The 15,622-nt window shown below is 27.6% G+C and overlaps 2 protein-coding genes across 4 annotated transcripts; one reads left to right on the top strand and one right to left on the bottom strand.

Moving 5' to 3' along the window:
• Window positions 1-8,848: 8,848 nt before the first annotated feature.
• LOC123259652 (decapping and exoribonuclease protein-like) lies at window positions 8,849-11,729 on the top strand. Of its 2 annotated transcripts, XM_044720284.1 has the most exons (6): window positions 8,963-9,007; window positions 9,049-9,386; window positions 9,474-9,697; window positions 10,143-10,510; window positions 10,640-10,876; window positions 11,602-11,729. In XM_044720284.1, the coding sequence occupies exons 2-5, from the start codon at window positions 9,097-9,099 to the stop codon at window positions 10,838-10,840; spliced, it is 1,083 nt and encodes a 360-aa protein (XP_044576219.1). In that variant the 5' UTR covers window positions 8,963-9,007; window positions 9,049-9,096; the 3' UTR covers window positions 10,841-10,876; window positions 11,602-11,729. The 2 variants fall into 2 exon arrangements, with proteins under 2 accessions (XP_044576220.1, XP_044576219.1); XM_044720285.1 differs by lacking the exons at window positions 8,963-9,007; window positions 11,602-11,729 and adding an exon at window positions 8,849-8,910 and having other exon boundaries at window positions 9,097-9,386; window positions 10,640-11,051.
• LOC123259644 (coiled-coil domain-containing protein 112-like) lies at window positions 11,243-14,319 on the bottom strand. 2 transcript variants are annotated; one of them, XM_044720272.1, is made up of 5 exons: window positions 13,899-14,319; window positions 13,710-13,813; window positions 13,364-13,633; window positions 12,107-12,725; window positions 11,243-11,962 (listed from the first exon to the last, which is right to left on the bottom strand). In XM_044720272.1, exons 1-5 carry the CDS (start codon window positions 14,060-14,062, stop codon window positions 11,701-11,703), a joined length of 1,419 nt encoding a protein of 472 aa, XP_044576207.1. In that variant the 5' UTR covers window positions 14,063-14,319; the 3' UTR covers window positions 11,243-11,700. The 2 variants fall into 2 exon arrangements, with proteins under 2 accessions (XP_044576207.1, XP_044576206.1); XM_044720271.1 differs by lacking the exon at window positions 13,899-14,319 and having other exon boundaries at window positions 11,243-11,646; window positions 11,729-11,962; window positions 13,710-13,880.
• Between the last annotated feature and the right edge of the window lie 1,303 nt (window positions 14,320-15,622).

Here is a 15,622-nt window from a genome sequence, read left to right as displayed (position 1 = left end):
CACTTTTTTTTCAGAGTAACCACTTGACCTTAAAAAAAAATTTCATAGCTATAATACACTTAAGAAAAAAAATTTCTTTTGAAAAAAATGAGCAGTGTTGTAATAATAAATTAATTCGTTGAAAGTTCGAAACAGTTTTATTTCTTACCTGAAAAAATCAAAATTTTTCCCATAGCAATTTTCTTTTTCGAAAACAATTTTCTAGATTTAGAATAAAACAATTTTAGATAGACAACTTGGGAATTTTCATTCAAAATTGTTTTTTCCAAATCTAGAAAACTTTTTTCAACAAGAATGTTACTGTGAGAAAAATTTTTATTTCTTGAGCTAAGAATTAAAATTGTTTAAAATTTTCAACAAATTAATTTCTTGTCACAAAAATACCCGTGTTTTTGAAAAGAATTTTTTTTTTCTCAAAGTAGGTATTCGTTGATTTGAGTTACGTTTAAAATGAATGAAAAAATAGTATATTACACTATTAGGGCAGAAAGTTTGAGATTTCTTCACTGCGCGCCATGATGCCCTAGGCGTAGCCTAGGGCATCACGGCGCGCAGTTCAGAGCTCTCAAACTTCTGCCCGTGTAGTGTATACTAAGGTAAAGTACCCAGTACTTGAACAATTTTAAAAATGGTCCTAGTAAGGTAAAAGCCCCAATAGATGATCACGTACCAGTATATGATCACTCCATGTATTTGTATATCTATATTCACAAATATAGGTATATAAATACATGGAGTGATCATATACTGGTACATGATCATCTATTGGGGCTTTTACCTTACTTGAACAGTTTGGAAATTCTTATATTATTAAAAAACTCCGGCCGTAAACATTAATATTTAATGTATATTAAGATAACTTGATGTCTTAGTTAATGATACAAGAAATATTTTTTAATGTTAAAGCTAAATATTATATTTTATTTAATATCTAATGACGGGATCATTCAAAGTGTCGATTATTAGTATCCATTTTTGAATGAAAATGATACTCACCACCACAATAGAAAAATGACGAAATAACCCAAAATATTTGAGCATTCAATAAAAAAAACTTAACCAATCAAAAATATAGATCATTTTGCAAAATATTCTGTTGTTAATAAGGTGTTTTAATTATTTTTTTATATTTAATTTAGCTGTTCAAGTATACTTCCCAATTTCAAATGTAGGACCCAAAAGTTGAACGACATAGCGCCGTGTGTTCAAGTATACCGTCTCTCATTTTTCGTGACTGGAGTACTTGAACTGTCTAACTCAATGTTAAATAAATATTTTAAAGTGTTTTAAAAATACATTTAATCGTATAGTAACAAAAAAATTATACAAATAAAGTAAGTAAAAAAAAACTATAAACAAAATTTATTATTTTTAGGGCGAATATTAGTGTTTGAGAAATAAAAAAAAAATTACACGTTCTAACCTCACATTGTAAACAAAAGGTAAAAATACATTTGAATGTTTCTTAATGTAAAGGACTTAAATGTATGCTTAATGTTAATTTTATAATATAATTTAGCAGATATTTGATAATTTTAAGAATTTTTTTACCAAGTAATATCTTTTATTAAGTCACTTTGATTTAGTTAGTTATGATGAAATTTACGTGCTAAAATCGTGGTCAAATACAATACACTGTCAAATCTGTTCAAGTATTGGGTACTTTACCTTATTTTTCTTTATAGCCGGTCGACAGTACGTAAAATATTTAATGTACTGCATCGAAAAAAAATTGATGCCTGCCCCCGACATTTGCGGCACGAGCGAAGCGAGTGCTGCTGGTCGGGGGGAAGGGGGGGGGGGCAGGCATCAAATAAAAAAAAAAATTAATGTAAAATCAAATAAAAAATAATTAACAAACATTTTTTTTGAAAAATTTTTAGATTAAATAAAACTGAAATTTCTTGAATTCAACAAACATAATAAAGATTATTCTCGGTTAAAAATAAAAAAAAAAACGAGCATATTATCTGAAAATTAACAATAATTAATAAAAATCAAATTAAATAGTTGTTACTGCGTACATTTTTCTAAATAATTCATTAATTAAATAGAGTTGATCCATTTTACATACGTCACTGTCAAACTGAATCTTATTGTTAGTACAGCACAACCTGGTTATAAGTTACATCGGATGATCTACTCACTCTTACGGCAGTTATATTTTTATCTATATCTCCATTTATGCATAAAATATTTCATGTAAGTAGAAGAAAGAATAGTATATTACACACCTAGGGAAGTAAAGTAAGAAATGAGTAAGATCACATGTAATTGTCGGCCGAGGCGAAGCCGAGGTTGACAAACATGTGATCTGAGGCTTTCTTATTTACTTCCCGTGGAGTGTATACTATTTTTTCGCTCGACGAAGGTAGAAAGCGGCACTTTCGTTTAGCGCAGCAGGCCGAAAGTTGACGCTTTCTGCCCGTCGAGCAAAAAAAAAAGTTCTTCATTTACATTGTAAATTGATAAATAGACAAAATACTATCAAAAGTATTATTACAAGCTTAAAAAGTTCCTAGTTTGCTACATTTTTACAATCCTTGAGAGATATAGGAAACACGGTTAATGATTTGAGTGATTCTTAAATAATTATAAAATGATATTGAAAAAAGATAAAACATAAGAATTAAAATAAGCATTTTTTATTACACGCTCATTTAAACTATGAGGCTTATAATCCTCGTAATATAACTTTTTAGAAATGTTCGGCAGTACTCTATCTCCTTTTTTTACGTTTCTGTATATCTATTGAAAAACAGTAAATTGGTCAGCCTCAGAATCACAACAATGATGTTAATACAATTAATAATCAATAGTTATTGACAGAGATAATTAACAATATAGATTGATTGACGTCATTTATCAAATATGTTTATTCTTGTTTTCGATAGAAGGAAGGGTTAAATAACCATTTAATTCAGTTTAAGTTTGACAGTCAACGTGAAAAGAAGTTAATTAATAAAGAGTGTTTCTTCAGGATACAGAATTTAATTCTAAATATTTTGTATAAAAAAAAAAAAAATTCAAACCATTATGGACGGTAAATCGAATGCTGAAAAACCAGCCCTTCAATTAGAAAAAGGTAGAATTTTATGCAAATTTTGTCTTAATTAAATATTTTATTATCAGCAAAATTGTGAATTTTTGGATCAAATTTTGACACTATAACCATTGATTAAATTAGTGATCTCGACAGGTGACTCAGAATTCGAAATCGTAAGTACCTCACAGCAACAACAGCAGCCTTGTCGCAATGAGAAGGAATTTGTACAATTTCAGCACTATTTATTGTGGTTGATGAGAACAGAGAAAAAACTGCACGATATGAATGAAGCAAATTTTCAGTCTTGGTGTCTGATTGGTTCGCATTACTTAACAACGTGTAATAACGTAGTCGAAGTTTTAAATGCTGATTTTGGGTATTATTTGATCCGCCTTCAAGGTATATATTTCTGAAAGGAAAAAATATTTATACATAATGACTTATGATTCATCGATGATAAATTCTAGTTTTTGATGGACATAGAAATACTGAAGGATTACGAATAAAATGTCTTATGCTTGATTCATATGAACTGATGATGATAATTAGTCAATCCCTTCAACGTATTCATTTAACTTTTACAAAATTTCTAAAAGAACAGAATAAATTTTGCTGGAAATTTCGACTCATTAGGTCATATATTCAGGTCTATATGTTGCATTTGATTAATTATTTCAAGTTATCAAAGCTATAAGAGCGCATTTTTCGGAATTGATGTAATATTTTTCTAAAAGTACAATAGTGCAAGAAACAATTTTTTTTCAACATTAAAATTTTTTCATCAGTAGAGGCATAGGGTAAATACCCCAATAGATGGACACCCCCCAATAGACAAGTATTATTTCCAGAAGCAATTACGTTAGTTTTAAGAACAAAAATCTTAAGTCGTTATTTTTAACTTCCCGCTAAGAAAATCGAAGATCTTCGAAAAATCGGGAAGTTATTGGTTTTACCCTGTTTTGCGAAAATCGAGGTTTCAACAGATCTCGACGTTTTGAAGCCCTAATAAGCTTTCCTGACTACGAAGCTTTCCTCCCTACATCAAAGAGTACAATTCTTTGCCCTACATGCCGGACAGATAAAATTTGCTGTCATGCAAAGATTGTCTCACTGTACTGCGGATGGTAGCTAAAGTAAATTAATTTTTTTTCTGTCAATAATGTATTTGAGCTTTTTATTTAGCATAACATTTGAAGTTATGTTATGCCTAAATAAAGTTATATAAGTATTATTAAAATTAGTCTCCTTAAAGTGTCCGACTTTGATTTTTGATTTAACTAGTAGTTCTCGCTGCGCCCGTTGGGCGCCGGAATACATGATAAAAATTGTTATAATAAATATTTAAAAAAGATAAAGATAAATTCACACAGCATTTTACTTTTTGTCACTTACAGTTATTTATAATTTCTCACTCGCGCTAATGCAACGTTTTAGTAATATGTTATGTTGTATTAGCGCAACGCTTTATCGTCAAGCTCGAATTGTGAAAAATGAAGGGTTAATGTCTGATCTCGTATAGTAATTAAAAATTAAACTCGTTAATAGTTGATTCCTGTTGATGCATCATTTTCGTTATTTAGTGGTTCAGTTATGTTTCTGAATTATATATCAATCTTAATATCATTAAAAAAATTAATTTATCAATGATTTAATATAAAGTTAGTTATTTAAACTTTTATCACGTATACATTGACTTTACGTGTCTCATAATATTATTTATTTTAACACAATAATTTTATGATTATTATGATAATTTAACTTGTTCTTTAGTTCTAAATTTAAGAATTTTATTGACAATGAAATTCAAGCAACTTGTAAAAAATTTGCTTTTATCTACATATTTTTCCTTTCAACGTACACTTTCATATATAATCATTTTTAATATTGCAATAATTGTTTCTTAATTCTAATTACAAATTTTGTACTTTTAATAACAGCCGAATATTACTTATTTTTTAATACAAAAATTAAATCTTATTAAATAAAAAAGGAGTGAGAGAAAATATTATCAAATAAAAAAAGTCCAGAAATTAAGCTAACTTGAAAGATTTATTGATTACTAATACCAATAGTACAGAATTAATAAGGAAAAATAAATTTTTGAGATCAAACAATAAATAAAATCAATCTACAATTAATAATATGACAAACATTAAATTACACCAAAATAACTTTTGAAATACCTTTAGAAATCAAAACAATAAAAAATATAATCTCTCTTATGTGTGCTCTTAGGTACTCTTATTCTTATGTGCTCTTATGTACTCTGATTATAAAATCATTTCTCTTATTATTATAATTATCTCATTGAAATTAATTGTCTTTTAAATTTTCTCTCTAAATCCCAATTGGTTGGCTGAAAAAGGAATAAATACATGATCAATTTTTAAATTAATATTCAATTATATCACTTTTTTTTCATCAAAATAAATTTTACGGTATTCGTACTTCTAATGACAAATAAATCGAGAAATTTTTTTTTTTTACGTAAAATTTATTTATTAGAAAATGAAAGAAATAATGTTTATCATACAAAAAAATAAATAAATAATTCATAGACAAATAATACATGTAACCAAATATTCACGATAAATTTTTATTAGCTTGAATTATATTTTTTAATGCACACAATTGCCTTATTTTTTTATTAAAAATATAATTTTATAAGGATATAAATAATAATCAATAATGATATGATAACGCTGGTTAAGTTTTACAATTTAATAACAAACCTCGAATAAATAAATAAACTGAGTCCGTATCATAAATATAAAGTAATGCGCCACTTAGATTCGAGATGACAAACAATCAATCGCTAAATAAGTTCACGTGTATAATAAATGTATGTAAATGATTTACCTAAAAATAAATAACAAATATCCAATATCTGAGACAGTTAATGTTTCATTATCATTATAATAAGGAAAAGTTTATTTTTCAACATTATTAAAAATTGTATTTAATCATAAATCGAGAAACCAATTCATTGAACAATAATGTTTAATATAATAACATAATAAAATGAACTAACTGATAAGGAAAAAAAAAAAAAAAACTAAACTTCAAAAAACCGCCAAACCGACCATTTTTATCCACAACATCCGTCTTAACGAAAACGGACCAATGACAAACCGAATAAAAAGGTTACGGAAATGACGAAACATCTGACCAATCAACTATTTAGAGAAAGATTATTACCTCAATAAATACTCTATTAGAGACATATTTTCATTTTCCATTTATTCTTATCATTTAATTTACGCCGATTCCGAATGTGAAATTTTCTTTATACGACCTTATTGCATTGGTAATGCGATTTTATTTCAACAACAATTGATGATATTCACTAATAATTTGTTTGCTTTTTTTTTTCATGTTTCACAAATCAGGACTTGGAAAAAAAAATGAAATCTACTGATCAGTGCATCAAAAGTGTTGGAAATACAATAATGACAGCTATGGACAAATATGCCTAGATTTACATTTTAAATTTCTTAACAATATTTGAAATTTCATCGAGAAAGATTATTTTCAGATGTGGATTTCTCAATGTTTTTATTGTTTAATTGTATTTGCTTTAAACTATTTTAAGTTATTTATAGTTAAAGTCACCATATAATGATTTATTTATAATAATATACTATTTCGAGTTAATATTAATTTTAAAATAAGAATCAAAACATTTAAGATTGGAAAAAAAAGTTAAAAGGCCCTAATAAAATTATAGGAAAGATCAGTCTCAAGATAATTTCAAAATTATGATAATAATTATTGTATGCTTGCCATATTTAAAAAAATAATAATTATGAATATAAATTTAATTAATTAAGGGATTATTCTGGTCCTGGCGCTTGAAAAAAAGCAAATATTCATTATTGTTTTTACACAGAAACTATTATAGATATAAATGTAAACTTTATTCAGCTTATTAGTTACCTATAAGTTACTTTGCAAGTAGACGTCGAAACTTGCTGTACAAGTATTTCAGTCAAATTGTAGTAAAGTTGAAAGGAAATTTAACTACAAACTACAAGTTTGATTGTTAATTTGTATTCAAGTTGCGGCCGTAGACTTTCGTCAATTTGCTTACAACTGTTGTTTAATGAAGAATTACCGCCAACTTGATGTTAAGCCAACCGTAATTGCTGGAAGTCAACTACTTTCTGAGAAAGCGCTGGCTACATATTAGGGTTAGTTGATTGTCAACTCGTGCTAACTGTGGGTCGCCCCTGATTTGTTTAAAAGTAGTTGGATTTCAGCAGTTACAGTTAACTTAACATCAAGTTTGCGGTAATTCTTTATAGTACAACAGTTGTAAACAAATTGACTAAAATCTACGGCCGCAATTTTAATATTAAAATAGAGATGAAATTCATGTGAAACTAATTTATTCGTGATGTGATTGGTCGAATATATCATAAAGATGAAAGGGATGCAAACTCTATATTCAGGCGCGCGCAAATTAAATTCTAGTTTGAATAAAAATTAACACCAAACTTTTGGTTAAATTTCCTTTCAACTACACTACAACTTGACTAAAATACTTGTACAGTAAGTCAGTAAGTCTTGACGTCAAATCGCAGTGTAACTTGTAGACAACTTAATTAAAAACTTCTTGGTTTGCAAACTCTTTCCATCAAATTGGCTATAAATTTCGACAGTAGATTGAATAAAAGTTTGAGTTAAAGTGGCTATCAGGGGCGCGATGTTTCAAATTAACCGACATTATCGATTGTAGCTAAGAGAGAAAATTTACAATCCCTATAGAACAGACACAATATAACACAACAATGGAACTCTCATCTGTGTGTTAAGGTAGTTGTAGCGTGATAGGCATTTCAACAGAAAATTATAAAATTTTTTTTATCGAAAGATAAATATATTAATAATTCACTACCAAAATTTCAGATCAATTGACCTGAACTCTTGGAAAGTAACTCGGTTGGTGTCAACTTGTTCACCAAGTTGTCACCAAGTTGTCGGCAAAAGTTGCTCTGAAACTTTTTCACACCAAGTTGACGACAAGTTTCTCAAGAAATTTGGCGACATATTGCGGCAGTAGATTGGTCTCTTTTTTCTCAGAAACTTGTAGCCAACTTGGCGCCAACAGTTACAAATTCGGAAGTTGACCGCAAGTTGTCGCTAAGTTGGTGGCAACTATCTGACACCAACTTGGTTGGTCTGAAACTGTGGCTATCAGGGAAGGTATAGAGAGATGGTAAAGTTAGTATGAAATCGTTGGCCCGCTCGAGTGGTACGGAAGATTTCATACTAACTTTACCATCTCTCTATACTTCTACGTGTAAAAGATGCAATTTCGAAAATTAATTACTTAAAAACGGTGCGGTCATTTGATCTGAAATTTTGGTAGTGAATTATTAATATATTTATCTTTCAATAAAAAAAATTTCATAATTTTCTGTTGAAATGCCTATCACGCTACAACTACCTTAAGTATCAGTATGGAGGGTAGAGGTACCTCTACCCTCCATAATTATCAGTTACTTACATATATTATACATATGCTCTGATAGCCAAGTTGGTGGCAACTTTCTGACAATCTACTGCCGCAACTTGTTCACCAAGTTGTCAACAAAAGTTGCTTCTGAAACTTTTTCACATCAAGTTGACGACAAGTTTCTCAAGAAATTTGGCGACATATTGAACATATTGCGGCAGTAGATTGGTCTCTTTTTTCTCAGAAACTTGTAGCCTACTTGACGCCAACAGTTACAAATTCGAAAGTTGACCGCAAGTTGTCGCTAAGTTGGTGGCAACTATCTGACACCAACTTGGTTGGTCTGAAACTCTGGCTATCAGGCTATATATCAGGGTACATATGTATAATTCCATGACAACAAAAGGTAAACATGTGTTTCTTGTATATGTACTTGTTTATAATAAATATTTTTGTGACTTAGTAGTTTAAAAATTGTGTTGACGTTTAAAAATTAAACATAAGTAATTTATTCAAAAGATTTTTTAGTTTGTATTTTAGACGGGTAATTTATTTAAATTTAATATCTTAAACATATTGATGAATTATTAAGATGGTGTACCGAATAAAAAAATCATGGGATAAAGATTTTCCATATTTTGAAAGGCCAAAAGCAATCGGCTACTACAGTATTGATAGCTCAAGATCAATATGTTTTGATTCATCTCAATTGACGTATTATAACCTTCCAAAAAATTATGAAGTAAATTTTAATTTGAATCAAGGAATCGAATCTGTACGTCGTAAAATTAAACCAACAAAGCATGAAAAAATCGACACATTTTTGCAATGGATAGTTAACAATACCGACAAAATTCGTGCTAATCCTGAAAGTGGACGAAGGTAGATTACAAACATATTTTTATTTTACAGTTATTTTAAAATAAAAAAAAAATCTAATTTTGTTAATGATGTAATTTTTCATTTTAGTTTACAACCAAACATTGTTTGTTTTCGTGGTTTGTTATCGCGGCTGATGAAAACAGCATACGATGAAAGAGAAGGCTGGATTATATGTGCGGCTAAATGGAAAGGAACTATTTATTTAATGGCTTTTGACACTGAAGCTGAAAAATTTGAAATACTCAACCAAACAGAAAAGGATTTGCAGTTTTCATCTTGGGGATTTAAATTTGAACAATATATTCTATCAGGTACTTGTAATTATAAATTCAACATGGTATAATGCAAATTTAAATTTTAATGCAATTAATTAAGAGAACAGATTAAATTCAAATTGGTCTACTATTTTCTTTTATTTATTTAACATTTTACACAGTATCAATATATTTTTATACATACAGTGTTTAAATACAATATTTTTCTTCCATTATAAAGTAACTACTAATAATGATTAAATAATATAAAAAAAGCCATTCGGCAGCTGAAATGGAAGCAGATTTCCTATCTTAATTTCAGATCTTTAACAAAAATAACGAGTATTGATATAAAATTTTATTCAACTATCTAGCTCAAGATCTTAATAATTACAGTTAATTAACTTAGCAAGAATACAAATAAATTGAAAAATTATGATGTAATTCGGATTTTCCAAACTTTTTTTAAGTTTATAATCCTAATGTAAAACAATCTTCATAGATGAACCAAATAAATTGCCAGATACTTCCAAGCCAGTGGATGAACGAGAAGAATTTTGTTGTGTATTCCAGAGCCATTTAAATAACAATAAACTACTTTATGCTGCTGAAATGGATGGAGTGTATTCGGACAAATTGCTGTCAGATCCATTGCCGATCGAAAACTTGAGATTTATTGAATTAAAGACCAGTAGGTTGGTAGACAATGAACGTCAATTTTCAAATTTGAAAAAATTTAAATTTATCCGATGGTGGAGTCAAAGTTTTTTAGTCGGGATTGACACTATTTTATGTGGATTTCGAGATGATAAAGGAGTCGTGCGGCGTTTGGAAAACTATCGAGTTGCGGATTTACCAAAAATTTCGGAAGTAAGTTGTAGTAAAATATAAGTAGCTAGAGATATTTTTAACTTCCCTGATGGCCTTTAGGGTCAACCGTTTTCCTAATTTTTTTAAAAAATAATCATTTGTTTTCACTTTTTTTTCTTTTCAATACAGAGGTTTTGGAGTGCATCAGTCGCAATGAACTTTTGTGATGAGTTTCTGAATTACGTGAAGAAAACGGTTATAAAAAATTATGATAATACGATCTACAAATTTGAAAGAATTCCGCACAGTCATATTGTCATGACGGAAGTTCCACCAACTTCGGAATATGCATTTTTACCTAAGTGGTTTCTAGATTCTATTGATAAATAATTTTTGTAAGCATTGATTTTTGATATCAATAATAGATTAAGGGGGATAGGCACTGTGAGGATCGAAAAAATAGGTGATTTTCGAGAATTTTTTTGACTGGGATAATAAAGGAGTTTGGGGATCGGGTTTTTTTGTTTTATAAAGTATAAATTAAAGAATATTCTTCTAAATTTTTATTAAAAAATATCATGTTGTTACAAAGTTATTAGCATTTTTGTGGAGGACCAAAAAAATTTCCCCCACCACGATGCGAACTCTAACTCAAAAACGGATCATCTAAAACAAAAAAACGAAACAGCGTTGTAATCTGCATGCATGTGGTTATCTTTGTACGTAGGGGATTTTGAAAATTTAGATTTAAAAAAAAATGGCGACATATTAAAAATTTTTTCGTTTTTTTTCCTCACTTTTTTGGATTCAAACAGCCCTAAAAAATCTTAAAAATCAAAATTTTCAAAATCCCCTACGTGCAACGATAGCTACTGAATAAACGAATACAGGAAAAAAAAATGTTGCAAATCGGTTCATATTTATGCAAATTACAGTTCGCATCAGTTCAAAAAAAGTAGTTTCGAGAAAAACGCGTTTTTGTCAGAGCGCCGCGCGTGCAATAGTCATTCAACACACTTACAAAAATGACTATAATTCGAAAAAATATTCGGATTTTTTATATAAAACTCTAGACACATATTTTTGAATGTATAAACTTTGATTTAATGCAAAAAAAATTTTTTTTTCAAATTTTACAGTGGTTATCCCCCTTAACTTATGTAAAAGATTCTTGATTTCTCCAATTATGTCGCAATCTGTAATAATGTTTTGTAATTACACATATGTAAATATTTTTTTTAAAGAAAATTTTATAAAGCTACATTTATTTTTACGTACAGTTTTGGAATATCTTTAATATAAAGAAGCGGTTTTTGATTTTCCAATGTTTCTTCCTTCCTACACTTTTCATCCCATAATATTGTTGATTTCATTAAAGTTGACTTAGAAGGATTCGATTTAAAACTAGTTGATTTATTATCATTATTAGTTTTATAATTATACTTCATAGAATTTTGATTTTTCAATTCTAAAAGATGTTTCCTTTTATTTATAAATGCATTGTCTTTTTGTCTGTAAATACAAAAAAACTTGAGATAAATATTCTAATTTATTAACAAAATTTTTTTAATGAATAAACAATTGAATATTTCTTTACTAGCTTTATGAAAAAAATGTAAGTAAATTTAATTTTTAAATATGAATAACTAATCTTACCTGAAACTTTTAATAATGGTAGATGATTTTACAATTTTATCGTTTTGTTTATTTTCATGACGCAACGATTGGACTTTTAGTATTTTATCTTGTTGATATTTCAAAAGCGCCTCTTTACTCTTCATTATTCGCGTTAAAAATTGTTTTTCGCGTAATATACGTTCATTTTCTAATCGTTTTTTTAATTCTATCTCACTTTCAATTTTAGCACGTGCTTTCTCAATTTTCCATTGTTTAATTAATTCTTTTTGATTATCTATTACATTATCTTTTTTCAATATTAATATTTTTGGTGACTCACTTTCGTTATCGCTAAATTCATTGCCACTTTTTGATTCATATTGCGGACTAATATTTTTAAGTTCATTATTTTTTATCGATTCGATTTTTTCTTTTTTCTCTGATTCTTTTTTTGCACGCCACAATTTGACACTATTGCGTTGCTTTTCTCGCAAATTAATATAAACCTTGTACCATGCTTCATGATTAACTATTTTATCTGTTGATAAATCAGGATATTTTTTTTGAATCTCCGTCACCATTGCTGGTATACTGCGAAACTTATTTCTAATTTGAATAAAATAGTTATGGTCTTCCTCTTTCCAATGCTGTGTGTGACCTAGTATAGAAAAAATTTTCTTAACTCTTCATTAATAAAATTAAAAATTAAAAAATTGGGAATTTTTAAATATTATTTGACAAAATTACATTTAATTATTTTTAATTACTTAAAATTTAATTATCATTTACTAACTAAAAATAAATTTAATTTATAATCCATTGACTTAAAATTTCATTTATTAAAGATACTTTACTCATGTAAAGGCAAATATATATTTATAAAATTTGTTTTTCGTTACGGTACAAATATTATTACTAAACAAATTGGAGTTTTTATTTTTTAACGATTCTTGAATTCGCACTAGTGACGCAATTGAAGTTATTTAAAAATAATTCATACGTTAAACAAATAATTATGTTAATTTACATTATAGTCATATGCGAATTCATAAGAATATATGAATGTATTGTAAGTTACAACTGTTCAGAATTGAGTAATTTGCCCACTTATGAAATTTAGTTTCAGTAAAATTAATTCTAAAATACTTGACATTTTTTTTTAAGTAAAATAATTTTAAATGAAGCGTAAAATCTAATGATAAAGCGTATTGAAGAAAGGACGTAATTCTCACACTAGGTCATCGATGTCAAAATAAAAAATTATAAGTAATGTTTGGATTATTAAGAAAAAAATACCTGTCTTCACAATTAATGATTCAAAATCTTTGACTTCACTGTAATCTGTATCAATTTTATTTATATTCTCAGATGATTTCCTGATTATTTTAGATTTTATTGGCGTTGAACTTTTCTTACTTTCGTATTTTTTCAGCGTCACTTTGAAATCATACAAATAATCTTCCAAATCCTTCTGTTCCTTTTGTAAAACTTCCAAATCAGAATCGTGACCGAACTTTTTTATTTTTTCTAATAATTCATTCATTCTGGCTTTACAATCATTAACATCTAAATAAAATTTCACAAAATTTACTAAGGTCTAAAATTAATAATATAAATTTTTATAAATCATAACAAACAATACCGATTAATTTTCCATTATTGAATTGGTTTATTATAGCTTTAATATTTTCAAAATCTGTATTTATTTCAATCATTCTACTATAAAGATGTTTTGTAGTTTCTTCTCTATGTAACAAAAAAAAAAAAAAAAAAAAAAAAATGACCAATATAATTATTTAATAATTTAATTTTCCAAAATTTTTTGTACTACCTTTTTTTGGTACAACTTTTATATTCTTCCGTGAAGTTTTTTAAAATTTCTGAGTCCGACTTGATATTATTTAAAAACAATTCAATTCCTTTTTCGATTATTTCTTCTTGTTGTTTCAATTTAATAAAATTTTTTATATACTCTAACCTTCCGGATAAACTCATGTTAATAAACCGTATAAGTCTAATCGAATTAGATTAATATTTTATTTTTTAGTCTGGGGTTGTTGTCACTGTAAGTATACTAATAAGTAATGAGTATCTACAGTAAGCAGACTGGAACTTAGTTTTGTGAATAATGGTTTCCATAGAAATAAATATAACAATCCCCACTCTTTAATATCAACCAGTCTAGCCAGATGTTCATTTAAAATTAACAAATTATAACACAGTTCAATAATCCCACAAATTAAAATAATTTCTTATTTTAATACCGGACCTTAACTAAAAATAATCGAGTCCATTTAAATAATCTTTTAAGTAGTATATTTTCACTTTACAAAATATATTTTTGTTAATTTTTTATACAGCATTTTATGAAATATATAACGATGATTGAAATTTATCGTTTAAATATTTAATAAATTTATTATATGTAATAAATAACAAAACGGTTTTCATAACACTAATTTTCAATTATTATTTGTAGAGTTGAGTTTCTGAATTCGGTCAGTAGATTTCCAGTTTATTCCTTGTTCTAACTTGGGATTGCGCAACCTTCATTCACAGCCAACCTAAAAGTATAATAAAATTGTAAATAAACTGAGTTTAATATTTGACTTTATTATTTTCTCGATGATTAACTTACCATTATTTATATACGGTGTTTTGGAGAATGACTAACTAAACTGCTTTGCGTATTCAGGACTGTTTTATATTCCACGTTGACCATCCATCGTGAGTGATTGCTCTTGTTGATTGTTGTTTTTCGATACAGCTCGTTTCTCAATTAATTCGGTTAGTGTAGGCACGTTGCGTGCCCAATAAACCCTGAAAATTGACAAAAATACAAACAGCAAGACAGTACAAAATTTATTGATTCTATAAAAAAAAAACCTAAATTAAACGCACTTCTTAACATTTCGCGTTATGTAATGTGTTCGATAATACATATTAAATTTTTTTCAATTAATAATTTAATTTGAATTGTTTTAAATGATTTAATTTTAAAAAATTTCTTATATATAAAATAATTGATTATTTTTAATTGATTTCAATTTTGTTAAATTAGAGTAAAAAATCTATTTTTAATGATCTGAACAACTAATTTTTTATCGTTAAGATATTTTATAATTTGATTGATCAAAATAGGATGATTAAATAATCTATCTTATTACTTTATGTTCTAAACTACTAACCATTATGTAAGTTTATAATTCATTAAACAAATAATACATGCTTACAATAATAAATCTATGACAACAAATGGGATTCTCAAGGAAATTAGTTGCTGAATTTTTCATCAGACGTTACAAGAAAAAGTGGCCATGGGCCACATTATTATATTAATCACCATTATCTTCATTATAATTATTATTAAAATTCTATTCTGATTGTCTTAGGGTTGTCATCCGTCTTGGTTTACTAGAATATGTTTGATTTTTGAGTTGTCCAGAGTAATTCAGGAAGGTTTTATAATTTTTTTTTTTCGTTTTAGATTTTTGATAACTACTAAGGTCTTATTATCATATACAATTGCTGCTACAGATAGAACTGACCAATTAA

This window comes from Cotesia glomerata, linkage group LG2 (genome assembly GCF_020080835.1).
Source record: "Cotesia glomerata isolate CgM1 linkage group LG2, MPM_Cglom_v2.3, whole genome shotgun sequence".
Classification (NCBI taxonomy): Eukaryota; Metazoa; Arthropoda; class Insecta; order Hymenoptera; family Braconidae; genus Cotesia; species Cotesia glomerata.
The sequence above is the reverse complement of the archived record's forward strand: the minus strand, read 5'-3'. Positions and strand labels throughout refer to the sequence as shown.